This window comes from Cyanistes caeruleus, chromosome 20, assembly GCF_971803275.1.
Source record: "Cyanistes caeruleus chromosome 20, bCyaCae1.hap1.1, whole genome shotgun sequence".
NCBI classification, from domain to species: domain Eukaryota; kingdom Metazoa; phylum Chordata; class Aves; order Passeriformes; family Paridae; genus Cyanistes; species Cyanistes caeruleus.
This window is the reverse complement of record NC_141720.1, coordinates 10,221,888-10,238,909: the sequence shown is the minus strand read 5'-3', so window position 1 is coordinate 10,238,909 and position 17,022 is coordinate 10,221,888. Positions and strand designations below refer to the sequence as shown.

General features: G+C 43.3%; 1 protein-coding gene across 1 annotated transcript in view; it reads right to left on the bottom strand.

Moving 5' to 3' along the window:
- Positions 1-190: 190 nt before the first annotated feature.
- Positions 191-17,022, bottom strand: part of LMX1B (LIM homeobox transcription factor 1 beta) — an 84,478-nt gene continuing 67,646 nt past the window's right edge. The window contains exons 3-8 of the mRNA XM_086858174.1: positions 7,231-7,463; positions 4,493-4,671; positions 4,040-4,117; positions 3,565-3,631; positions 2,526-2,687; positions 191-842 (exon numbers count right to left, since the gene is read on the bottom strand). Coding sequence (XP_086714300.1) covers positions 685-842; positions 2,526-2,687; positions 3,565-3,631; positions 4,040-4,117; positions 4,493-4,671; positions 7,231-7,463 — 877 coding nt within the window. The 3' untranslated portion in view covers positions 191-684. The remainder of the gene's footprint in view (positions 843-2,525; positions 2,688-3,564; positions 3,632-4,039; positions 4,118-4,492; positions 4,672-7,230; positions 7,464-17,022) is intronic.

Here is a 17,022-nt window from a genome sequence, read left to right as displayed (position 1 = left end):
GGCTTTCTCCACAAATACTGTTAACCAGTTTCCCCAGTATCATATGCATAAGGGCTATAAACTAATGAGCGGATCTAGGTTATGTAGAAAAGTGTAGAAAGGAAACAAATGTTGAACGTCACATTTACATTAACTTCTCACAGTTCAAATGGCAATTTATCCACAACATAGTATGAATCATGCAGTAAGAAAAGGAGGAATCTCCAGTTTCTTTGATTTATTTGTCATATGGTTGACTGATATCAGTATCAGTGGCTTAAAAAAAAAAGTTTAGACATCCAAAAGAAAGGAGGAGAGAGAGGAGGAAAAGGTCTAGCTTTCCACAAAATCCATTTCCTTTAAGATGATGAGCTCAAACCAAACCAGATCAAAGGCTGAGGACGAGCAGGTTCTTCCGTTCCTTCCGTGCTTGTCTCGTGGTCTGGCGCCAGCTGGGAATCAAGGGTATGGGACGGGTGGATGTGTTTTGTATTTCTATATATGTATGTATGTATGTAGGTATTAAAATATATATACATACATACACATATATGCAAACGGGGATAGTCTTCCTAAAAAAACGCTCTTTGCAGTCCAGAGGCAGCAGAGTCACTGTGAAGGAAGAGCTGGGCAACATATGGCTGTAGAGTCTGCACTGGAAAAGTCACTGGCTAAACAGACGCCGGCTGTTAGTTCTCTTTATTTTCATGAGGCGAAATAGGAGCTCTGCATAGAGTACAGCCTGTCAATGGGATTTCCTACTCTAGCCTGCATGGAGTTAACTTCGGAAGAGGCAAGAAAACAGTCGCTCAAGCTAGTTAAAGAGGTATCACTGTCGATATCATGAAAAATGGAGTCGTTTCCTGCAAATGAAATGTACACGTTAAGCGGGATGCTGCGCAGCCGGGGAGGCACAGTACACACGGGCGCTCGCGTGCTGCGCCACAGCAAACAGGAATGCTCCTGCTTCTGCGGCCACATATTAACCTACTTCGGCTCTGAGGGTCTGCCCTACATGGAGGAGGGTTTGAAATCAACCACAGGGGTCAACTGGCAGCAATGTGCCCAAACCCGCCACGGTTTCATTTCAATTTCAGTCAGCAGCACAAAACAGAGTCTTGGCTGACAACGGGAGCAAATGGTGCTGGGGAGGAGCAGGGACCCAGCTTCTCCAGGGCTCTGGCACTCATGGGAACACTGGCACTGTCAAGAAAGGTGGGACCAGATATCGAGTGCCCATGACAGGGAAGCATGGTCTAAGAGCCATAATCATACTGATCTTCATAGACATACAAGGTGAAAGTTCTACCAGTGTGACAGGACCCAGCAAGTGACCCAGCTTCCCTGGCCTCAAGTGAGCTACAGTTGTAAACATGCTCTCCTTTTAGAAAATTCCACTCTTTTAGGGCTGGTTTGGAACTACTTCCCTTAGTAACTAAGATTTCAGCTTACTTCAACACTGAAGGTTCCAGAAAAAGCTCTAGCTGAAGTCCTGGGGGCTCTGAAAAAGTGTTAGTCTGGTTCTTTTTCCTCACACACTGATTCAAAAGGGCTTTGTGCTGTCCCCTGCATCCCTTTTGGAGCACAGAACCTGCTTCCCAAGGAGTTTTACTCAGAAAGCCAAGCAAACCAACAAAATCACAAGCCACCTAATGCTCGAGGGCATTTCATATGTTCTCAGCTCCTTACAGGACCTCCCAAACTTCCCGGTGTGCACCATGGACTTGTCTCAGTGGCAAAAGTATTGACACAGACCCAAAGCAGATTTCCTGTTGGCCTGTGCACGCTGTGCTCAGGACAGTGATGCGCATGTGAGCCTCTACAGTGAAGTGCTCCTGGTCAGCAGAAAGGAGTCTGAAACAGGCCCTTGTGGGCTACCGCAAGGCCGAGAATCACAGTCTGAAAAATCCTCTGAAATTCTTTTTAAATGCCACACTGCAATTGTCCAGAATCAATAATAGAGCATTTAGTGCTTGCAATGCGTTTGATGTGTGGTCAAGCAATCCTGAAAGCAAACCGTCATCTTGATTTGGGACAGAGAATAAAACTATGCAGGAGAAATGTCCTGTGGTAACCCATCTCTTAGTAGCTCAAGAACTGTTCTTTAACAAATCCACGCATCCAATCTGAGTGGTCTTACAGGGCTGCTTATTCATTTTGTAATGAATAGATTACTTCTCTTTATTGAAGGCACTTTTTCCTCAAAGCTTCTATGAAAAAAGGAAAAATTTGTGAGGGAGCTAGAATTTGGGAGTGTTTATTTTTCAGTGTCTTGGACAATGGTTTAAAAAAGTGGAGCTAGGAGAGGTAATGTTGCTTGCTTATAATTTATCAGAATTATACTGTGAAATAGTTTTGAAAGGTGTCCAGAGCTTGAGATGAGCTCTGTTCTACCCCCTTATGTGTACAAGAAAATACACAAATAAAACTGACTGGTACAAATCCCAGAAAAAATATTCTAAAAGCCAGTAAAGCTGCTGCCCCTGTGTGTGATCCAGCACATGGACCCAGCTACTTGGGATGTGGCAGAATGAGGCATGCCTTACCATAGGGGTTCATGTGGTCGCCTGGCATTTGTGGAGGGGTAAGACCCTGCTGAAATGGATCTGTGCCATAACTGCTTTGCTCCATTGCTACAATCTGCTGCTGTGGTGGTGCAAGTGGTGTGTAAGATGTCATCATCCCTTCCATTCGGTTGGACATTACTTCTGCAAAGCAAAGAGGAGGCACAGTTACTGCTGGGGAAAGGGCAGAATCAGTGGCAGCAATGAATCCTAGCAAACACAGCTAGGGTATCCTGTCAGTCAGAGAAACTTTCCAAATTTTGTCTGAGCACAGAACCCTGAGCAATGAGCTTGTAAATGTAAATGTGAATGTAAATGTAAATGTAAATGTAAATTGTAAATGTAAATTGTAAATGTAAAGACTTGTAATTTCTGACTACATAATTTCTGGAGCTCCTAGGTCCTGGCCCCTATCCTCCCGAAGTCTTTATACTCTGTATGACTGAGCCCAGTTATCCTCTAACTTCTGCTGGTCCCAGTTTTTCTGCTCTGGGTAAAATGGAGGACTTGAGGCTGAAAGGTCTTGGGAACTGGAGATACTCAAGAGTATCTCCAGAGCAGCAGAGCAAGTCCCAGTGCCTCTGTGCAGTCTGACACTTGTGGGGGCACGGGGGGCTCTCCGTGCCTTGGCTGGGGCAGTAACGCTGACACCTGTGCAGATTCCCAGCTGAGCACTGTGCCCCTTACTGCAGAAGAAAACAAACTGGAGGATCTGTCTGGAGCAAGCCTCCTGGAGATTTCCTCCAGTGCAAACACCTCCTCGTGGCACATTTCTACCAGAAACAAGGTAACAACTTCTGTGTGAGCGCCTCTGGGGTCTGATCCCACCAGGAGAACTTGGGGTAAGCTGGCGGGGGCACTCGGGCACACCTCTGTGTCCTTCCACTGCTGATGGCACACGTCACCCACAGACCTGCAAATCCAGATCACGCCCTGGATCGCTGTATTAAAGTATCATGTGGGAATAGCACTTGCAGACAGCTGCAGATTCTCTCTCACTGCTTTTTCACAAATCCCCTACCTTGTCCTAGTCGCTGCGAGTTCTGTTGCTCCTGCTGCTGTTGGTGCCTTCGTGCTAGCTTTTTCATCTAAGAAAAGCAGAAGAACAGAACAATTTTATAGCTCCAAATGCAACAATTTTATTTCTTTACAAAACTGTAATGTACATGTCTGCAAACATGCTATCAGTTAACGCAGGCCATTTATACTTATGCACACACTGTTGTGGGTTCAGTTTCAATTCTAAGCTTAAACATTTAAGTTTCCAGTTCAGATTTACATGCAAAATTTACTCCCAACCCTGAGCTGCTTTGAGCATATTTAATTTAATGTCTGTATTTGGAAGTTGCCTTTCTAGTGTGGATGTGGAGAGCAGAGCAGGCAGAACACATAGAGCTCAGCCAAGGGGCTTCTGCAGTGTGAGCTGCATCCAGGGCAAGAGCCCATGTCGAGGCACAGCCTGCATTTGACTTTTGAGAATGTGACAAACAGCCTACCTTTGCTCTTTGGTTTTGAAACCAGACCTGGACGACTCGCACGCTGAGCCCTGTTTCAGCTGCCAATGTTTCTCTGACCTGCAGGAGGAAATGCTTAATGATGCAATTTTTCATAAGTTAAAAAAAACCCAAAAAACACTAATCTGTTTTGTTAGGAGGAACATTTGTACTTACAATAAAAATTGAATGTATGGAATTACTTTTAAAAATTCATCATATTTTTGCAGAGTCTTGTCAGGTTCTGCCCCTGATAGCGCTACCAGCTCTGTAACTACTGAACAAAGAGTGTGAGCTAAGGAAAATGACACTAAATTTTACCCATAAAAGACTTCTGTGCAAAAAGAGTGCTCTGCTCTCACCCCAGGGGAACTGCTATTGCCCCAGGAAGGGGCAGGGCTGTCTAGGGCTGTGGCCTGCTGTCAGAGCTGACTTGGACCCTGATGAAGCACCTACCTTTCTGCAGGGCTTAGAAGACACTTCAAAGGATGCTTTGAATGCTCGTCTCTGCTGTGTAGTAAGTATTGTCCTTGGTCGTTTAGGTCTTCTTGGGTCCTTCCCATCATCGCTTCCTTTTCCTTGGGTTACTTGGCCTTTGGTGGGCTTAACATCTCCATCTTCATCGTCACTTTTGACTGGTGAAAAAAGCATATATAATTGCAATTGTTCCACCAAGAAAACAGAATGTTTGAGAACTGTTCTTCAGTCAACAGGCTCAACTATTGTCCCATGGTTATTTGAATGCCTAAAGCAGCTGTGGGCAGGAAGAGACCAGCTTTGATCTGTGTGCTCTGCCTAAATCAAACGCCACAAAAGCATAAAAATGTTTTCAGTTTTTAACTGAGGACATGGGACTGATCAGGGGATGGAAATTCATAATATGCTTCAGTATTTTCAGGAATTGAGCACAGAGAGACTTTGCCCTTCCAGCACTTCATGGTCCCATGTGCTCACCTGCTCCAATCTCACCTTTAAACACATTTACCTTCACAGCTGAAGTCCAGCTTCTCCTGGAGCATTATCTGCAGACAGGTACTGCTGCCTGCACTGCTACAGCAGCAAAACAGCATAAAGCAAGTATCACACAAATATCTCAAAGCCCATCTAACTAAATATAGTGCAGATTCCCGTTACTGAATACTGTTTTGAATGTTTTGAAGCTCCAGAGATAATATGAAATATAATCTTTGTCATCTCATTTATTCTTCCCACAGAAAACATCAGTAATCTTCCTCTGTGTTTTAAAATGTGTCTGAATGTACAAGCACAAACTTCTCTTTCTCAGTAAATGCATACAAGTATCTATGTGTTTGTGTAGACCAAAGAGATCCTTTGTATTTTCTATAATTAAATTCTGAATACTCGTAAAATCTGGTGATATTACGTGTTAGTACATTGTCCTGGAAAATCTCAAGCACAGTGGCAAAGGTTGAGGGGTAAACACACATTTTGTTGTGAAAATCATCTTCTCAACTCTGCATATTTTATTTGACCAGACTACTGATTTTTCTTTCAGAAAATACTATCACATTATTATAGGGACTTCAACCTGAAGAAACACACTGAATTTTTTATGTACTGAAAGACTACATTTGGGGAATCAACAAATTAGACTTTAATTCATTTTTGGGTGTGATTATTATGCACCTAGCTGTCTAATCACCTTTTACTTTAATGAGCATCTTTGGCCTAATGATTAAAGAGAAGTTCAGTCATTTTAATAACCATGACATTATTAACTTTCCAGCATGCCATTTCTAAGGAAAGGTGTGTGAGGATTAATACTGCTCATTGGAGAGTTACTTTTGTGTCCAGTGTTTGATTGAAGCAGGACACATTCTCAGCCAGGGCTTTACAGATTGTGTGCTCTCACACAGACCCCTGGGAGATCAGTGTTTTCACTGTGTTAGACAATGGGATACAAAAACTTTGTTTAATTTGCCAGCTTGTTTTTCAGGTTTGGGTTTGGCTAGCAGAGAATAATGAGGAAAAAAAGCATCTCCAGGAGTAAGAAACTCCCCTTTGTGCCAAAGGGAAATGAAATTGAAACCGAGACTGGTTTGTGCTACTGTGGTAGCTCCTCACTGTAGATCACAAGCCAGATCTGGTCCCGAAGAGGAGCCCACCCCTGCTGAAAGCTGATGCCAAACGCAGCTGCCAGCACCGGTTGTTAGTGGGACAGGGGTGGGGGAAGGTGCCTGTGATCAGCCCCAGTGTGGGGACAGCCTCACGTGGACAGCTGGGCAAGGGCACTTGGTGGACACCAGGCAGGTGCACAGTGGGTCTTTGGAGCTGGTGGGGGGCAAGGTATGCTGAAAGTCAGGGGGGAACTCCCACACCTCAGGCACATTCACCGAAAACCCAGAGCCAGTACTCAAGGCCCTGCAAACGCAGCGTGACAGTAACTAAAACACTGCTCCAAGAGTGGCTGGTCCCACGCATTGCCAAGTCTGCAGAGACCTTTGTCTTGAGACATTCCTGATGTGGAAATAAAAATTTTAGCCATGTGGAGACTATGGCTCTCAGATTAGAGATTAAGGATAATTTCTGCTCCTAGTTAAAATGGAGTAACACATTTTCCTATAAACCACAGGCAAACATGTCATCTGTACATGTAATGGAATGGTAGCTGTTGATTTTCTTAAATATTTTCCTGGGAAACAAGAGTGCAATTATGATGGCACAAACCCACATCTCACTTACTTTCAGATTCTCTTCAGTACATCTGTGTTGCACTTGCAATCTTTCTTAAAGGTACTATTTGTAATTTGCAGTGAGATTCCCCATAGAAAATCATATTACTGCTGTGCCCATTTTCCCAGTTTAGTGCTGAAATTGTATGTGCAGAAGATCTTCATAGGAAGAATGTCTATGGAGAACAGCATACTGATGCCTCACTTGAGTGAGGTCTCAGGTAGCTAAAGTCAGCCTGATTAATGCTTTATGATCTTACAGAAAAACACTTCGATGGAAGCAAAAAGATTTTGTCTTTTACTAAGCAGGAAGTTAAGGAAGGGAGTCAGGTTAGGGAAAGCAGACTGCCAGTAGGAATGTTTTCAGCTGTGCCTGCAAATTTGCATAGGTGGCACATGCATATAGATGAAGTGGATGTGAAAATGGATGCACTTTTCTATAAGAAAGCTCTACAGACTCATGCAGTTTTTCCAGTCAGAGCAGGTGTGGGAAAAGCTCACCTGAGTCTGAGTCGTCTGGGCTGACCGAGCTCAACAAGTCTTTCTCTTTCTCATAGTCACTTTTGCAGAGCAGCTGCCCTTCCTTGAGGACAAACTCGTCCCCTTTCCTCAGCTGGCGCTCGCACACGCAGCAGCAGAAGCAGCTCAGGTGGTACACGCACTCCAGGGCACGCATCACGAACTCCGTTGGAGCGATCTTCTCCATGCAGCCGCTGCACTTGGCAGCGAACAGCCTGCAAGGAAGAAGCAGCACAGTCAAGGGGAGCGTCAGATCATACCCTGCACGGATCTGAATCCAACCATGTCTGCACAGATCAGCCTGGGTCACGCTTCTGCACACTGCAAGGTTTACATCCTTAGGCTTGGAAACATTGTCAGCATGCAATTTTTTCAAATCTCAGTCCCTTTGGTCTCTTTCCTTAGTGGACAAAGCCCACAAAGATCTGTCCTTATCTCAGTGGTTTTTTTCTTTTCAAAATGAGAAACAAAAGGCAGCTCCCAAAGTCGGACAATTGCTTAAACCTAAATGTATTTTAATTCACCTTTTGGAGGAAGGACCAGCTCATGCTGTACTTGTTTTATGCAGGGTCTCTGGTTTCAGCACTTAAGCCCTATTCTGAACAGATTTCATTATTCTCCATTTTTGGTATTGTCTGTCTCTGAGAAGACTGATAAACACAGAAATGAGCGTGAAAGCTGTGCTTTTGCTGAGGCAGAGCACGTGCGCGTACACACATGATTGTACATATGCAATCAATAAAGAGAGGAGTGAAATAACACAGCTTTTCTTTGGATGTTGAGTTATTCCAGAACAACCTGTCTCTGAAGGAAGTACTGTGCATTTTAAATGGTGTGAAACATCCTTTGGCAGAGATAGGCAGTGATACAATCTGTCAAATTACCAGTATAATCACAAACCCTAGAACACACACTGTATCCAGACTAGTTCTTATTAATGCTCCATAAACCCTTTCTTTCATCCATCATTAATTTTCTAGGTTTAAGTTAGAATTATTTAGATTAATTTTATTTTGCTTTTCTAAGGGCAGCTGGGAATGACCCTAAGTGAGATTTCAGAAAAGGGCTGCCTCAAATAAAGAAGAATTGCTGTTACATCCCTGTGTCACATGGTGTGCTGGTGATTTGAAATTCAGTGTCTTTTATGGCAATACATCACAGTGCAAGGTGCATGAACATTTACATTTCAGAAAGGAAATGAACACCACTGCACCAGTATGCTCACAGAAAAAAAAAAAAAAAAAAAATTAGATTCTGCCTTTTAACATGGGGTATGCTGACTTTTTCCTATCATCAAAATTATAATTTTTCACAAAAAAAGACAATTCTCTCTGATTTTAGAAGGCTAAGGCTGTGGTAGTTACTCATTCCTCCAGAGCCTCCATTTTGTCTGAGCTGAGAAGTGTAGGAAAATGGCAGTACAAGCCCTCAGCAAAGGGCTGGAGTCAGAGTGGGCAGGAAGGAAAAGCAAATGTCAATGTGGTTGCACACAGCATCCAGAACACAGCTGAGAGACGGGAGCTGGGAGTGACTGCACTGGGAGCCTGGCTGGCTCAGTGCACACCTTTGCACAACCTCAAGGTAGCTGCCATGCAAGGTGGGCTGAGTGGCTCTTTTCCAGGTATGTAATGAATGAAATCCATCAAAAGGAAACTGATGCCACACAGGACCCTGGGTACTGCCATGAACAGGATGGCTTATTCCATATACTCAGTTTGCTTTGTCCGCAAGGCTTTCCTTACAATGCTTTAGCCAGCAAATTCCTAGAGCAGAAAATATTTTTATCTCTACACGATTTTATAGCTGAAAGGATTAACACACAGAGGGGGGGGGGGGGGGGGGGGGGGGGGGGAAAAAAAAGGTGCACTGAAAAACCGAGAAAGGTTTTTTCTATTTAACTGCTTAACCTTATTTGATTCATTTAACCAAGCCTGGCCTCTCTGTCCGAGGCACACCTGGAGAGCTCAAGAGCGGAGGAACTGGTGCCAAGGCTCTGTGCCCCATCCACCCCCACTCTGCCGTCCCCGCCGGCCGCGGGAGGGACGGCTTGGCCCCGGGATACACCGGCATCGTGCCGGGATGTACCGGGATACACCGGCATCGTGCCGGGATGTACCGGGATGCACCGGCATCGTGCCGGGATGTACCGGGATACACCGGCATCGTGCCGGGATGTACCGGGATACACCGGCATCGTGCCGGGATGTACCGGGATACACCGGCATCGTGCCGGGATGTACCGGGATACACCGGCATCGTGCCGGGATGTACCGGGATGCACCGGCATCGTGCCGGGATGTACCGGGATACACCGGCATCGTGCCGGGATGTACCGGGATGTACCGGGATCACACCGGGATGTACCGGGATCACACCGGGATGTACCGGGATGTACCGGGATCATACCGGGATGTACCAGGACCGTACCGGGATCATACCGGGACTGTACCGGGATGTACCGGGCTGTACCGGGATGTATCGAGACCGTACCGGGATGTACCGGGACCGTACCGGGATCACACCGGGATGTACCAGGACCGTACCGGGATCATACCGGGACCGTACCGGGATGTACCGGGACCGTACCGGGATGTATCGAGACCGTACCGGGATGTACCGGGAGCGCGGGGCTCCGCTGCCCACAGCGTGTCCGGTCACAGTGCGGCTGGACTGGAGCGCTCGCTCCCGGCTCCAGGGCCCCGCTCGGAGCCGGGAGGTCGCGGAGCTCTCCCCGGGAGCGGCCACGCAGCGGAGCCGGCGGCTCCCGTCCCTCACCCATAAAAGTGCGGCGGGGCCGGGGCCGCTCCAGGGTAGGCTGCGACTGCCTCCAGTTGTCTCCCAAGCAAACCGCACGATACGCCACCGTCCAGTGGCAGTGAAAACATAAATGGAACACAGATTACAGGTAATTTCAAGAAGGAAAGCTCAGGAAAGCATAAATCCCCTGCACCTTCCCTCAAACAGGCACACGAAGATAACTTCCTTGTCCTGTGGAACGTGTTGTTTTGCTGACTTGCACCTTTGCTGTCATACTGCCTTAGTAAGTACTTACTTTTCTTTGTAAAGTGTTTTTACTTTTTCTTTGAAATAAATGTATCCAATGTGAACAGAAAATACTTTCTGTTATTTACTGACAACCAACTATTCCCGTAAAGATGGTGCTTTTGCAACCGTGTTTCCCAAGGCAGCCTTTTAGCTATAACGAATTACACTGTCATCAGAGTCATTCAAATGAACATTAAATTGCCCTGACTGCACGGACTTCATATCCTGAATTTAACTCTTATCAAGAAAATTCCCTCCCCTGTACACAGGTACTCTGTATTATAACATCCATTCACACAAATACACACACACACAGAGCAGCATATTGGGTTGAATTCTGAGATTATAAAATCTTCATTAAACCTATCTTATAGGGTGTTTATAGGTATTTTTTCAGCTTCCCAAGAGGAACACAAGGTTATGCACTCTTTTTGCACAAGGCAATCTCACAACAGGAAACTAATCTTGACAAATGACCAGACTTTGATAGGTGTGATCTAAACCACTGCTCGTTAGACTGTTCATTTTATAAACGAATGGTAATAAACCTGTTGGGAAGTGTAGGATAGCAGGAATACTTTACAGATCACCCCTTTACAGGTTTCAATCAAAGCCATAAATTTGGAGGGGAGCACACAGATATTCTGTGCTGAGACAAAGACTGTCCCACACCAACCACATTTAAAGGAATTTTTTTTTTTTTTTTTTTTTTGCTTTCTATACATTTTACAAATAATTTGCATAACTCTGGCTTTTTAGCCCCATGGCTGATTATCTCCAGCTCTCTTAAGCTAATGTCAAACCTCAAAATCCTTGGATGTGTTAAAGTATGTGGAGAGTAGAAATCAAATGCCTTTATTAGAAGCTGCAGGAAATCTCCGACTCCTAAGCACAACGAAAACATTCCAGAGAAAACAGTTCAAAGAGGACAAAGAAGAAAAGCAGAACAAGAAAACCTTGTTTTGAATCAATGATTGCAGAGTTTTATAAATAAATTCTGTTGCCTGGACAATTTTGAAAGACAACTCAATGGGTTTAGGGGTTTTTAAGTGTGCTTGCCTCTATGCCTGGAACACTTGGGGGACTCAGCCAAGCTAAAGCTCAGAACAATGGCCTGTCTGTCCATCAGACTATTTACAATAAATGCTGTGAAGCAACTTTACAGTACTAGATAATCAAAAAGCCTTTACCAGCTAAAACTGTGTGAAACTTAAATTAATTTTACATATGTGTCAGGGACAATGCAAATGCTAAGACATGTCCTGACTTTAACCAGTACATGAAAAAGTTCACCAACGGAAGAGGCCATAAAGATTTTATTTGTTAGGATATCCCTGTGAAGGCAGGCTGAATCAGTAATCCTTAGAAACAACCACAGTTACATGATCCACTGTGCCTTCCTGCATGGCACAGCCATCTGGAGTGCAATGCGAACCCCTGATTTATTATATCCCGTGCACTTATCTCACAGTAAGTTTGACCCTGCTTTGCTCCTGAGAATCACAGCTCTGCTGTTTACTCTCCTGGTGTCCTGACAACCCACCCTTTACCTTTCTGTGGCTCAGCCAGGTCCTTCATTTCCTCCTGTCTGTGGACAAATAGATTTTAATTGTTTTATTATAACTAATTTAATCTGTGCTGAGAGATGTCCATGTGCAGTGTGAAATTTACCATTCACATTAAGCATGGTTCAAGAGGTTTGTTATACAGGACAAAGGTAGAAAAATAGACTAATTCAGTCAGGTTGTTTATTTACTGGGCCTCTGCCATGAAGCAGTAAATAGGAAGTTACTAAGCTGTGTTTGATGTATGCAAGAGGACAGATGCTGCTTCCTACCTATCAGAGACCTTCAGTCATTTCCCTTTCTGCGTTACTCTGACATTATGTGTTGCAACAACCACAGCAGACACCTGGCTTTTCTTTATTTGATAAACATGCAAAGGCAGTGGTCACAGCTTTTGTAAGTACTCTTGGTGCAGTCTCTAAGTGTGATGCTTTTCCCTCTGCTCACAGCCCGGACCCCTGCTGGCCTGCTCTGATGCTGGGAGTTCACTCCACACTCCTGTGCTATCAAACAGGGTAGATCTAGTGTAAAATATAGTATGTTTTCCACACAACTGAGTTTTATTAAGAGAAGAAATTAAATTACTAATGAAAGACATCTGGTTCTTTGGGATAAATTTTGATATTTCTTTATATGACATAGGATTGCAAAAACGGTATGCATGGGGCTTTTCTAGTGCAGGACTTGAATATATTTTGTAGTGTCTTACAGCTCATCGGTGCTTATAAAGCGGAAAAACTGTTGTTTGGTTGCACTCAATTAGGAATATACAAAACATCCTGAATGCAGTAAAGCAGAACAGGAATATTACAAATTTATGATTTGAAACCCCCCACCCCCTTAAAAAAGAAATAATCCATTTAAATTATTTTCCCTGCTGAAGAAATAATGACATTGTTTATTAAAGCAAATTTCATAGCTGAAACTTCAGTATGAGAAAGATAATTCCCTTTCATCAAGTAGTAATAAAATGTGCAAAATTTAAAAGTTTCTAGGAAAAAACCTGTAATATTTAGAGAGAAACTAAAACAAAGAAACCTTTTTCTTCTTCAGGGAGAACTAAAGAAAATATTTATTAACCCTCTATCCACAGGTGCTGTAGTATGAATACCAGCCACTGGTGAAAGCTTGTATTAAATCTGCACTTCACAACGTGGATTTAGACTCACAAATTACATATTGCCTATCTTGGTAATGAGTGACTTTTTCTTCATGTAATATTTTACCTGTATTTCCATGAGGAGTACTGTACTCCCCTGCCAAGACAAGCTGATGGCTGAAATAGTGATAGGGACCACATCTTATCCCAGCCAAATCTTGCTCTGAAGCTGGTGGGACGTTGACCATGGGCACTGTCAGAGGCACCAGCGCCCACTGTCACAGTGCCCACCAGCCCTCGCTGGCCACCTCAGACCTGTGGGCACCAGCAGCTCTGGGGTGGAACTGAGATGCTTTGACAAAAGCACAAAAACACACAGAATTTAAAGCTTACAGCCTAATGCAACTTGCTCAAGTGGGACCAGAATGACCTAAATAGTTACATCTCCCTTAACTATAAAGTACAACATAAAATGCAAAGTGCAGAGCAGTTTCTCGCTTTGAGCAGAATGTGACAGAATGAATTCTTCTCTTTGCTTAATTTCCATCCCCTAATTGACCACTTCGTTCAACTGTCTTCCATCACTGCCATGCTGTTCTATTTTATAGAATTTTTCCATACAACACTTTGATGGAAAAATTTATGAAGAATAGAATTATTGCTGTTAGAAGGGAATTAAAACAATTTTTCATTTACAAAGTCACTGATATTGCTCTACTGTGCTCCACCTTTGGGAATCCAATTGCTCTTCTCAGCTACTCCCATTCCTCTTTATAGCCCGGCAATTGCACTGTACAGATTATGGCTGCAATTTTCTTCTAATCTTTTCTGTAGAACAGAAACTGTTATAAAAGTTAAGGGCACCAATTGAATTGATAAAGCTGGGGCTGCAATTAAGAAGACTTAATGAATTAACAAAACATGATGATTTTGTTAGAATTATATTTCTAGGCAGTGCAAACATTTGTGAAATAATTTTATTTTTGTCCATGAGCTTCAAAGAGGCTAAATAGGCTTCTGCTGCCATGTTTTTTTGCATTCTCCGAATCCCACTGATGGGCTATAAAAGCATCTTATTTGTCTTGGCTTTTGTGCTTCTGCTGCAGCTCTACCTAGCAGGGGGCAGTGGTCACCAAAACAAACCAGGCACTCCCTTTTTTACCTTTGGATTTTTATTCAGTTATTTAGACAAAGTACATTAAATCCACCTCCGTCTTCTCCCTTTGTGCCCTCGCCAGTATGCAGTGGGTGAAGTGGCCTGTGCAGGGGTGCCGTGGAACAGCCCCTCTCGGGGCCGGGATGCCGGCTCCAGCCTCTGCTCTGACAGACATTTCATCCTTCTTGTTCTCTAAATGGCACACTGAATTTACATCACCAACAACACAGGGAAAGTCTGCTAATGCAATTTTTATACCAGATTTCACCCTAAAGGCCCCATAAGCAGGGAAATTGTACTGCTGTGATTCAGTGGCCCAGTCTTCACTTTTACAGGAAAAAATAATCATGTCAAAGCAATTCAAATGTAATTTCTAAGTTATTTCTTGGCGGGCAAGAACGACTTAGGGAAAGAATTTACACAAGGCTTTCCTCGCAACTAAGAACATTGAAAGGAAGAAATGTTATTTGCCAGTATAAAACAAAATCACTTCCTGTGCCTGCTGCAGTGATGCTGGTGGAGAGCTTGTGCCCAAACTCATCAGCACAGCCAATTTAGCAACTGATTTGCAAGGGAAAGATACCTTAGTCCTGTGGTGTTAATGTCTTTGCAGTGGGGGGTCTATTGCCAGCTTCTCCAAACTCATCAACACAATCTATTATTAATACCCAGAAAAGCTTTATAGTATCTTTATAGCACAAGGCAATGAAAGCTCTGTGGTGTAATATGTTATCTATATTGCAAAAACATGTGAAATAAAACAAAACATAGACACTTCATAAACAAAATGTTTCATCTATTATATCTCTCTGCCTCCCCTGTATATAAAGCAGTGGGGTGCAGGAAAGGCATTCAGAGAGATTTGCTGTTAGATGTGGCACTGGTTCCTTTTTAAATTCTATTTGCATTGTGACAAATTTTCCACTGAATGAAAATTTCTGCTTCTTTCACTGAGATGGAAATATTCGAATATTTGCAAAATTAGGCTGTGTTTTGTCAGTAGAGCAAAGGGGATTAGGAGCAAAATACAGTTTCTAAACTCCTACAGGAAAACTTTGACACAGGGATGAGCTGGCTGAGCCAAAGTGAGGAGTCAGCTGCAGCAGGGAGAGGAGGGGGCACAGCCTGCAGCAGGGCCAGGTAGAGGTGTCAGGGCATTGCCATGGCATGAGCTAAAGAATTTGTCTCCAGTAAGCAACAGCAAAACCCAGTGCCCACTGGAGGAAGTTATTTCCCTGGAAAGCATTCAAGAACAGAATTTGAGCAGAGTTGTATCTTTTCTCCTACTGTTGATATGCATGACAATATTTAATATTGAAAAGCCCAAAATTACCCTACCTTATGTCCCTAGGAACAGACACAGTTAGAGACATAATTTAACAGCTAATAAATAAACACACAGTTTAAAACCCAAGAAGGTTTTGTTTCAAATAAACAGCTTGTGGCAAAGGTGGAACTGGGAGGGAGGCATGATGCAGTTTTGTGTACTTGGTGCATGTATGTTCGCAGTACAGTACGAACCAAAAAAAGTCCTCAACATAGGGCTGTGTCTTATTTCCCAGATGCCTTTTTATGTTGTTTGCCTGTTGAAAATAAATTGTTCTTTTGTAGTGTTTGTCTTTTCAGTCCAACTGTCAGCTATTATTTTTCTATTTCCTCTTTTTGTCACTTAGCATTATTTTTGGTGCTGTAATTCCCATTTGTTCCCACTCCTATCTTCCTCTCTCCCATTGTTCCATTTTTTAATCCCCAGTTTTACTCTTCTTTGGCTCTTTTTTGGCCCATTCTCAGTAGGGTTTGAGAGAATACCCAGGCGTGACTCCCTGCTATAGCAACCACACCTCCCCAGGAAAGCCACAACAATCTCTTTGGGAGGAGGAAAGTCTTTCACAAGCTGGCAGCAAAAGTAAATCCTTCTTCAAGGAACAAGAAGGATTAGCAGGGAGCAGTGGGCTGCAGACTTAACCCTACCCTTCATTTCTTTAAAGCACCAGTCACTCAGAACCCTGCTGTGATGTACAATTAAACAGAACCCAAAAAAATCCTGAATGACACAAGAGCAGGATTGTGTAAAGGTTTAATTCCACTTTAATACCTTTCCAAGTTCAGAACTCAAAGATAGCAATTTAACCCAAGAATCCCCATCTGAGCATGAAAAGTTGCTGCTTGTCTTACAAAGTTCCAGCTACATTCTGGCAAAAATCGTGCTCTTTTAGGCTGACCTTTAATGGATGAGATTTTTTTTTTCCTCCAATCATCTCACATGGTTTCTCTTTATAGTCCTTCTTTCACAAACTTTGTTCTTCTGATAAAAACAAAAGACTCTTACCAGAGGCATAGAGCTTTGTAAAAAGGACCATTGAAAAAGGAGAAGGAACACTAGAAAACCCCTACTCAAACCCCCAAAACTCAGGTAACTAAAGGGGTCTGCTGCAATGCCTAAGAAAGGTAATTTATTCTTGTAATGTGAAGTGGCTCTTATTAAGCTTATGTCAATTACTTACTATTAATATTAGGATGGAAAATAAATACTTCTCTTAATACAGTGTTTCTTGAAGACTTGAAACATCTGATTCATCTTTTTTAAATTAAAGAACAGATGAGCCTGGTTGTTCTAGTATAGATGACTACTAAAGTTGCTCAATAAACTGAATTTTTAAGATTAGACACAGAACTATGAAAACATCCTGGCTTCTGTAAGGCTGAATATGGTTGACAGAGTTCTAAAACTCAGCTATCAGCATCTGTGTTTGTATTCAGGCTTTAGTAACTAGATGCTCTAAACCCAAACAAAGAGATTTATCAGTAAGCAGGGCCCTACAGCACACCCAGACCCTCCTCCTGCCTCAAACGCCTGCACAGGATTTAAGTTATTCCAGCAGTCAAACATTTATAACACAGGACACTTC